The 10,000-nt window shown below is 41.2% G+C and overlaps 2 protein-coding genes across 2 annotated transcripts in view; one reads left to right on the forward strand and one right to left on the reverse strand.

The window, feature by feature from the left end:
• LOC137984910 (uncharacterized) overlaps positions 1-2,319 on the forward strand; it is a 10,448-nt gene extending 8,129 nt beyond the window's left edge. The window contains exons 2-3 of the mRNA XM_068832246.1: positions 1,015-1,531; positions 1,904-2,319. Of these exons, the coding sequence (XP_068688347.1) occupies positions 1,015-1,531; positions 1,904-2,188 (802 nt within the window). The 3' untranslated portion in view covers positions 2,189-2,319. The remainder of the gene's footprint in view (positions 1-1,014; positions 1,532-1,903) is intronic.
• Positions 2,320-4,835: 2,516 nt separating this feature from the next.
• The window catches only part of LOC137984911 (Golgi reassembly-stacking protein 2-like), an 11,548-nt gene continuing 6,383 nt past the window's right edge, over positions 4,836-10,000 (reverse strand). Inside the window, exons 9-11 of the mRNA XM_068832247.1 lie at positions 9,093-9,201; positions 7,765-7,846; positions 4,836-7,075 (exon numbers count right to left, since the gene is read on the reverse strand). Coding sequence (XP_068688348.1) covers positions 6,576-7,075; positions 7,765-7,846; positions 9,093-9,201 — 691 coding nt within the window. The 3' untranslated portion in view covers positions 4,836-6,575. The remainder of the gene's footprint in view (positions 7,076-7,764; positions 7,847-9,092; positions 9,202-10,000) is intronic.

Here is a 10,000-nt window from a genome sequence, read left to right on the forward strand (position 1 = left end):
AGTTAGTAACGTGAGTAATGGCGGACCGTGAAATCCAAAACTTACACTCAAAGTAAAAGGCCTTTGGATAAAAATCATGCAGTCAGGTGTTAAGCAAATACACTTTCAGAATCTGAAGAAAAAAAGGAAGGCAACTAATTTCTAGCTTACCTCACATCTCGCCGATAAAATCACACTTCTGCGGCATCAGTCACGCTCAAACTCCGGCGATGGCCACACAGATAAATTTACTTCTCCTTGACCAAGTTTCAAGGTCCAGCGAGTATCCATTGCTGAGAAACAGCGAAAAATATTCAAATTTTCAAAATCCTTCGAGGCTCGCTTACAACGAATTTTGACACGGGTGGTCAACCGTTCACTTATTTGCTCTCACCGTATCGAGGCTCAAGACAACGGTTGACCAGCCAGTCAAATAGATGGTTTTCAATCACGTGCTGAGAAGGCCATGTTGGGGCACAAAATAGTAGCAAATTATGGCTCACATTTTGCATTATAATGAAATCAAATTCCCAAAAGACTTTTTCTCTACTGTTATGGTTCTGTGCACCAACACGGCTGCCGTGACATCGGGTAAAAACCATCTATTACATTGATGACGCACGAACATAATTATATCTCCAGTACTTGTAGAGATCCACTGGTTACCAACACAGCAGCTCGGACTTCCTGTCGGACTGCCATTGTTATGCAAGCGACCAATCAAAAAAATTGTTTAAGTCCATTGGATCCCAGAGTCTTTCGGGCGCTCACCCGCTGACCAAAAAGCCCGAGGACTTTGGGTACGAGATTGACGTCATAACCAAAACCAACATTTCTGGCATTTCCATATTTTCTCACCATGGCACCTTCCGCGCGCGGAACTCCCCTATAGTTACATTTCGAAGGTCATCATCATGTAGGAAAACAACAAGGGAAACTTAAGAATAAAATCATATTTTAACTTAAATTACTTAAAAATTATTCAAATGATTTTCTTTAACAAAGAAGCCTGATTCATGCTTTTCTCTTTTTCAGGAAATTTAACCTGGAAGAAATTCTAAGTGTTGAACGCAAGATAGACAAGAAATACGGAAAACGGTACCTCCTAGATGTGAAGTTGCGCGACCTCACAGCTAACAAGTCAGTTGTCTTATCTGAATATGTTTTCATGCCAACGAACTCAAATCAACTCTATTACCCGGCGAATTTTCAGTGGGAAGCAAGAACGCCCATTTACCTCGTAGTTACGGCGAAAAATTTAGGTCGCTGGCTTCACCATTTTATAATGAATGTGGAAACAATCTTGGAAGAGACTCAAGACCCTAATCTTCAAGTTATAATATGTGATTATAATAGCAAGGACATCAACTTGGAAGAGGTTTTAAGACGAAGTTCGTTGAGAAATTACACGGTGCTAAAGAAAAGCGGTGATTACTCAAGGGCAACGGCCTTTTCAGAAGCGATTAACTTGGTGAGAGACCCACACAGCATCGTATTCCTGCTGGACCTTCATTTGGATATCGCAAGTTCACTGATTAATAGCATCAGAAAGGTGAGATATATAAATATAGCCAGAATAAGGTCTACACAAACAATGGACTCACAGCAGAAGGATCCAAAGGCTGCCGTACCACCATGTAAATTTATAGATAAATACTGAGAGAAAAGAGTGGGGTGAACTTCTTACTGGTCCAACTTGATTTAATGATGTTTCGGCTGTTCAGCCTTCTTCAGACGAACGTTGAAAACTAAAAACTATTTACAATGGTTGTGCGTATCAGAAGTACTGGCTTATATAATCAGCTTAATTAAGAAGTACAAAAAGGTTAAAATTAAAAGCAAAATGACAATACAGTAGTATGAGTGACAAAAGTTATGTAAAGTTATGTACATTCATTGCTTGTTTATGTATTTACTTTTTCAGCACTGTATTGAGGGACGCATGTTCTACACTCCAATCATCGTCCAGTTAAATTGTGGCGCCAGCCCGGCCAATTTGGCCGGAATATGGCAGGTATATGGCTATGGCTTAATTGGGATGTACAAATCTGATTGGGACAGAGCAGGGGGCTTCCCCACCAATAAAAAAGAATGGGGAGGAGAAGACTGGGAACTAGTGGACGCGTTGTTTGGAAAGGGACTGGAATTCGAACGCATGCGCACAAGACATGTGTATCACTATCATCACTCAAAGAAGGGAATGTGGTGAATTCGCAAGAAGAAATTTTTCTTTCCTTGGCCAGTTTGTGCTTCTCTGTTAACTAATGTTCATTTACATAAAGGCCGGTTTACATGGTACGATTTGTCGGCCCGATAAATCATAATGTGTAAATTGTATAAAATGTATAATTTTTCCTCAAAAGATCATCCCGTTGTCCTTTTAGTATACGCCATTTTGAACGCTTTAATTTTTTAAGTCTTTATGCGCATTACCGACTCGCATACCCTTTGATCAACATGGCGGTTTCTCTCGGAGTGTCGGCCAGAAGATTTGCGCTCTGACGCAGTCGGGGCCGATAAATCGGGCGAACAAATCGTACCGTATAAACCGGCCTTAAGACAGGGGCTCATCAAGGGGAACTTCAATCTCCCATATTTGGCCTGGGAGTCAACCCTTTCCTACGATGGCCCAGGAGGGTCACAGTCCAGGTTTAATTTTTCACAGTCCAGTTTTAATTTTTCACAGTCCAGTTTTAATTTTGTTACTCGTCACCAGTTCTCTCACAGGTCACAGGTCACAGGATTATTTTACCAATACAGAAAGTATTCTAAACATTCATAAAAGCTAACCTTAGGAATTAGGCCTAAACAAAAGCTTTAAGTCCGAAGGTTAGCTTTTATAAATGTTTAGGATACTTTCTGTAATGGTAAAACAATGACCTGTGACCTGTGAGAGTACTGGTGACGACTCACAAAATTAAAACTGGACTGTGATCCTCCTGGCCTGGGCCATCGTACTTTCCCGAGAACACCTCTCTTGGGAGATTCAGCAAACCCACTATTGTAAAAGCTCATCTTCCTTACGAGATTCAGCACGCCCGCTCTTGTAAAAGTCAGTCAAAACAAAGCTATCTCAGCGACAAGGGAAATATGATAACTTTCGCAGGAAACACAGTTCCCTATAAAAATAAATTTACTCGGGAAAGGGTTGACTCAAGGAATTAGTGGAGATAAAGGCTCCTCTAGATGAACTTCTGCACCAGAGCAATGAATAAAAAGCCTTGTAGTTTCATTTTTCACTCCCTCCACACCCCTTTTTTTCCGCTGGCCTACTCTTTTTTCTACTCTCTTGTGTAGAAACAAAGACGGCAATCGTCCAACGATTAAAACGCACTAATTGGTGGAAATAACTTCACGCCCCACCACAATATTGGACCTGTTGTAAAATCTGAGAATGCAATAGACCACACTTTGTCTTTCTTAGACAGAATTAGGGCGCTTTCCTTTTGACAGAACTGACCGGCCAGGCCGGGTATTTGGAAGGACTAACTCTACAACGCCTTCATGTTAACACAATTCGAAGATGATATATACTCCTCCAGAAGGATGCGAGAGATTTTCATGCAAGTCTTCCTTTAAATCGCTGCATTTTCTTTACAAACTGACGGGTCTGGCCGGCCAGTTCTGACAAAAGGAAAGCGCCCTTAATATATTTGGAAAGAATGATAAAAAGAATCGTTGAGCAAAGCGATGTATAACATAACAATATAAAATAAGAAGAACCTTGACTTTTCATCCCAATGCGCATGCTTTGAATATCTAAAGATCGCGAATAACATCAATCTCGTCCCCAGAGTCCGCTTTTCTTTTGGTCAGCACCAAGAACACGGACTCTGGCCACTCCCAAGGCAGGAAGTCCGCAAATCACGGACTTCCGGCTCGTCTACGCGCGCTCAGAAATTTGAAATAACAGTGGTTGTCAACGGTTACAATAATGGACCTTCACTACGACTGCGCATAAATTGGAAGTGGCTTCGTGCTGACCAAAAGAAAAGCGAACTCTGGGCACGAGATTGGAATCTCGCTCGCCCACATCAAATCATTGTTGAATATCTCGCAAGCTCGAGTACGTAGAAATACGGTAGAATAGTTGAAACTTACGTTTCATTGCGGCCATTAACATTATGCAGTAAACAGCCACTTCGGAAAATACCATAATACTCTTTGTTTGTCCCCTCAAATTTTGCATAAGCTTTGTTTTTGTTTTCTCTTGGGACCGGTCCAAGCCCCAAGAGAAACTGGAAACAATGCTTATGCAAAATTTGGGGGGCACAAACAAAGAGTATTATGGTATTTCCCGAAGTCGCCTATAGAAAATCGCGTACCTCTGCTTTAGCTTTTAACGTTCAAATTAGTTCTGTTTAGTCACCTATGTGTATAGGAGCTCTGCAATGCCATGAGAAATACCTTGTTCCAAACAATGCGACGTTTTCGTTTTGTGGATAGTACTTTCAACCAGACTGCGAAATCTTCTTGAGCTCAGCCAAATTGTCATCCTGGCGAAATTTTCCGCACGTGTTCATTGATTTTCCTTATATGGTCACGATGTCTTTATACGTCACGGCACGCAAACATTATTAACGTATGTTTATAGACAAGGATGGCCTACCGAATCATATACTTTCTGCAAATGCGTTTTATTCAAAAGTTGCATACATTAGCATATTCTTTGGTAGAGGCACGCGGGAATTTTATACCTGGGTCATGCCGTCCGTGCAGTCTCGATTAGCACGCGTTCCAACGCGTCAGAGGCATGAACTTCACAAGGAAAAAAAAATAACATACTTGCAGTCTTAAGTACTGCAACATCAAAAGATTCCCAGAATTGCTTAAAATCCCCAAATTTAGAATTCACAACCAGTTTTTCATCTTTTAATTTAATGACCACTTTTGCATTCACAAATACTTTATCTTTCTACGCAAATTTCCTCATAACTTTTTCAGGTTTACACGTATCTTGTCTTGAACTCAGGATTTGATAGTTACATTTTTTAATTGTCAACATTCCTGTATTCACCCCATACTGTAAAGACGTCTATAATCTATTGACCATCACTGAAGACAAGTAAAACATATTAACTACAATTCAGACAAAAGGTATGGTTTTCATTTTGGAGCCGCAAAACCAAATTCTAGGGAGTTGAAGGAACGATGAAGGCTACGGGAAATTGCTACGGGAACGACAACACCAAAAAGCAACAATATTATTGGTTACGAACTGATGATCGTGCTTCACGAGCGGTACGCACTTTTTGTACATTTCTCTCCCGTACTCGTCAAAACAACAACTTGAAATGACCAAATTTAAGGTTTTGACGACAACGTAGACATACATAAAAGAATCATGATCTTTCATTGTCTCCCTTTTAATACTTCAAATCCGTCCGTACCAATACAGCCCATATTGTACAACATGAGCTTTAAATCAGGCAGCGTTTACATGAACGCGGTTTCACATCGACACGGTTTCATAACTTCGAAACCGCATCTAAAAAAATCGATGAGGTTTAGAAGTGTTCTCTCCGTTTTCGCCAGAAGATCAAAGTTGTGATAGGTACAAGCGAGCGCTGCACCACGTGCTAACTTCACCATTTTTAATCGAATAATGCAAATTTCGCGCCACAACAGATGAAACCGTATCGTTTTGAAAACGCTCCACTTTTGGCAGCGTTTTCGAATCGACCCGGTTTCGGTAACAGTCTCGATCGGTGTCGTGTAAACAGAAGTCGTAACCGCATTAAAAACCATGCGGTTACAAATGAAACGTTCGTGTAAACGAGCCTCAGACATGTACGCTGAAGCAACGCTTTCATCGTCGCACACACAATCACATTAGCTTATCATGGCGCAGGGAAAACAATGGAGCTCTTTCAGCGTGGGAAAAACGAAGTGTTGCAACTTTTCACTTTTTATCCGGGCCTGTACTAAACAGCGACTATTTGCCTTTCAGTCGGAGTCTTATTCACCACTTGCACAATCCCATAATACACCTTTATTACCCCCCAAAACGTTTGCATAACCATTGCTTGCAATTTCTCCTGGGAGATGAAAATGTTCCAAGAGAAGTCGAAAACAATGCCTATGCAGATTTTTGGGGGGTAAAAGAGGTGCATTATGGGATTTGTGCAAGTAGTGAATTGACCACTGTGATAACGAATATCGTTGTCGATAAGAGTACAGACAACGCTGAACCACTTTCGATTTATTAATTAGCCAATAACCAGGCATAATAATGCAAAATCAAAGCGATCGCCAAAAATATTAATTTACCTTTCTCCCAAATTCCATTAAGCAGCTTGTTTACCCCCAAAAGGTGTACTATGGGATTCGAGAAAGTAGAAAATACTAAAACCGCTCTGAAGGATGGTCATTCGTCATATTCCTGAAACATACCAGACTTTCAGGAGAAGACCTTGTACACGACGCCTGAAAACGGGTTCGGGATTGTTCAAAGTAACAATGGATATTTAATTCTGCCGTCCATCTTCAATGCAATTGTTACCCTGATTTGTCGCTCCTTATGCAACAACATGTAGTTTTTTTTTACGATAATAATAATAATAATAACCTCGTGAGCTTTGTGACAATTAACTGTTCTATGATGTGACAGTGGATTGTGGCGGTGGTAGAGTAGACGGTGTGAACGCTGCAGGTAGACCTTCACTCGCAGGCGTGGGACTTACAAGGGGTACCAAGGGAGTTGGGCTTGCCCCCGCGGGACTTACAACGGGTATCAAGGGAGTTGGGCTTGCCCCCGCGGTGATATCAGTCATGAGAGGTGTCGCCGTGGCTGTCACTGTCACGTCGCGGCTTCCCACTGGGGCGACGGGCGATAACTGGGAGCCGCCAGCAGGAAGTATTGGTACCAAAGGCTGGGAGACCCCAGCAGTTACACCGGGTAGTCCTTGAAATTGGGGCGAATATTGCGGCACAGCTACAGGGGTACTGCCAGGTGCTACTAACGGGGCCGCCACTGGATATGTTCCTGTTGATGACGGGGATGCAGCTGGAGTGGGAAAGCTGGGGTTGAATGGACTCGTGGCCGGTGGCGCAGCTGTTGAGCTGAGGTTCAGGGACGCCATCCCAGGTTCCAGACCTAGAGAAAGAGAACTTTATCACTTACACGTGAACCATGACAGAGGGGTTAAGTTCAAAATCTTCGACCAGTTGGCTTAAGGACGGTGCCTACGATTGTTATTACGCATACGTTCTGCGCATCTCAAGATAGTTGGGTTTCCTATCGGTGGTGCTTACTAATACAGGGATATTTTTGTGCGGTTTTAAACTGCGCGGAAAAAGAATAGCTTAGAGCTCTTGTCAATGTATCCAAAAATAAAATTTGGGGTAACCCTTCCTTTTTTCTTAGATAATTAAGCTTCAATTAGGAAGAGATCGCCATACATTGCTTTGTATTTTAAAGCTTTTTAAAAATATTTTTATTGTTGATTAATTATCTTAAAAAAAATGCGTGGTTAGGCCAAATTTTCTTTTTGGATTTCAATAGCACTTGTTAAAATCTCCTTTCGCGCATATTCATACACTGCACAAAAATACCTTTGAATTAGTAGGCATCGTCCTTTAACTGGATCCAAATCAGATCACTGAGCGCGAATTTGTTGCCTCGACTCCGGCATGACCAACGTTAAGAATCTTCAAATTTGAACTCAGACGTTTTCTAAAGCCAAGAGCTTTCTAGTCTTGTTTGTTTTCCAAGACTTCATGCCTAAAAAACGTAACATAGGGCTACCGTTGAGAATACTCGTTATAGCTTGTTTGTTTCCATACCTGTGGTATGAGCTGGAGTCGTTGTTGGTATAGCGACAAGCGGCACTGAAGTGGGAGGGCCAGATACACCAACAAGAGGAACCTAATCGATCAAGCATATCAATCACTGTTAGTTCTTGTTCTATAACAGTCTTTGTGCTATTTTGAGAAAACAAAAAAGAAAAGAAAAAGACAACATCCCCTTCATAGTACTCCAAGCTAAGGATGAAGCAAAGCAAGGTCTAATCAGAATAACAATGGCTCTTTTGTCTTCCGCCATTTTAGTCCGGTATATGAAAGTCTACCCAATTTATCAGTCAATGGGGATTTTGGGGTTTACATGTACATGAAAAATAACAAAAATGCAGCTGTGCGTTACATCATCAAAGTCGTCTATTTTTCTCATGATTATCTCATATGACAATGCTTAGCATAAGGAAGCACCCGCAGCACGCGTAGCTCAGTTGGTCAGTGCGCGGCTTTCGGAGCAAGAGGTCCCCAGTTCTCTCCTTGGTGACTTCAACGTCTGTTTTGACTTTCCTCTGATCTGTGTAGCTGTAGCTTTAAATACCCGTAAAATGGAGCAATAACAGAGAAAGTATGGTAAAGGGAACAGAGTCGGCATCCAGAGACACCAGCCTCGTAGCTCAAGGGACTACCGACGTTAAATAAAGTGACTTTGTTTACCTTTACCAGTCAATTAAATACTCAATTTAATGCTTCCAACTCCAAATTACGCAAGCAGACGATTACAAGCCTACACAAATAATTAGCAATTATTGAATGAGGCTGAGTAGGATATGAAGAATTCTGCAGGTCGAGGAGGGTGTTATCCACCAAGGCTGAAGGTCGAGGTGGATAACATCCTCCGAGATCTGTAGATATCTTCATATTCTACGAAAGCCGAATTCAATAATTGCTGTATTATTCATTCAAAATATTTTCATACGCTTAAAGGAGAAAATGAGCTTTATTTTTAACAATTTCGCAACCTCCAACAAAAATAACACATTCTCGTCCCTAGCTTTTTTCGGTCAACGGTTCAATAATTTGCAGCGGGCTGCACTTTTGACGTCATTTTGACGTCATTGGTTCAATAATCTGCAGCAGGCGGCACTTTTGACGTCATTGCTTCAATATGACGAAGTTTCTTTCCAAATTTGGTAAACAGCAGGCAGCTGGTTATGGTGAATTATGCGTGTGGTTTTAACCAATTAACCAATCAGAAACGGGGAAATATTTTGAATGAATGAATAATACTAATTATTATGGTCCTTCACAATGATCACTTTAAATTTTATAATAATTACCCCCCCCCCAAAAAAAAAAAAAAAAAAAAAAAAACTCACATCAGAAAATCCATCTGGAGATGGGGAAGCGCTGGGTTTTGGGGGTAATTCAAGCGATTCTCTGATGGGTATCCTATGCAGATAACCATATCCTATACCGCAACCAATGCTGAAACAAACAAGAAAAACTAAATTTTTACCACAATTGCTTGTAACCTCGCAATCTGATTGGCTAATTTCCCGTTGTCGATAAGAGTCTAGACAACGCTGTACGCGTCATGCTCGCGTCAATTTGTCACGCAATGTAATAGCCAATCCGGAACGCCCATTTTGGGAAATAAACCAATCATATTGCGAGAACGTTATAGACAACGCTTGCTTCTTGGTCACGCTCTGAAATAAATACTTTCTTTAGCGTTAAATATTGTGGTAAAAAACGAATCGAAAGTGGTTCAGCGTTGTCTGTACTCTTATCGACTATGATATTCGTCATCACAGTGGTCAAAATTTGCTGTTGACTCACTCGGCTGCGCCTCGTGACTCCACAACATTTTGACCACTGCGATAACCAATATCGTTGTCGATAAGAGTACAGACAGCGCTGAACCACTTTCGCTTTGTTAAATTCAAGTAATCACATTTTGGACTTTTTTCCGCCTCGTTGTATAGAGGTTTTGCACGGCAGCCATGTTGCATGGCAGGAACAATGAAAAAGTGGTGCATTAGAAAGAACATTTATTCCCATAGGAAAAAGAATCTATTGTTCCTGCCATGCAACATGGCTGCCGTGCAAAACCTCTACAACGATGTTTTATTATAATAATTATTATGACTTCTCTTGCACGTTGTTGGGTTTTTCAACTTCAAGTGTTGATCGTTGCTTTTCTAAAATGCACATGTACATGTAATGGTATGTAAAAACGACAGTGAAGGACTTTAGACTTAATATTGAACAGGCCGAACATGCA

Source organism: Montipora foliosa, chromosome 14, assembly GCF_036669935.1.
Source record: "Montipora foliosa isolate CH-2021 chromosome 14, ASM3666993v2, whole genome shotgun sequence".
Taxonomy (NCBI): Eukaryota; Metazoa; Cnidaria; class Anthozoa; order Scleractinia; family Acroporidae; genus Montipora; species Montipora foliosa.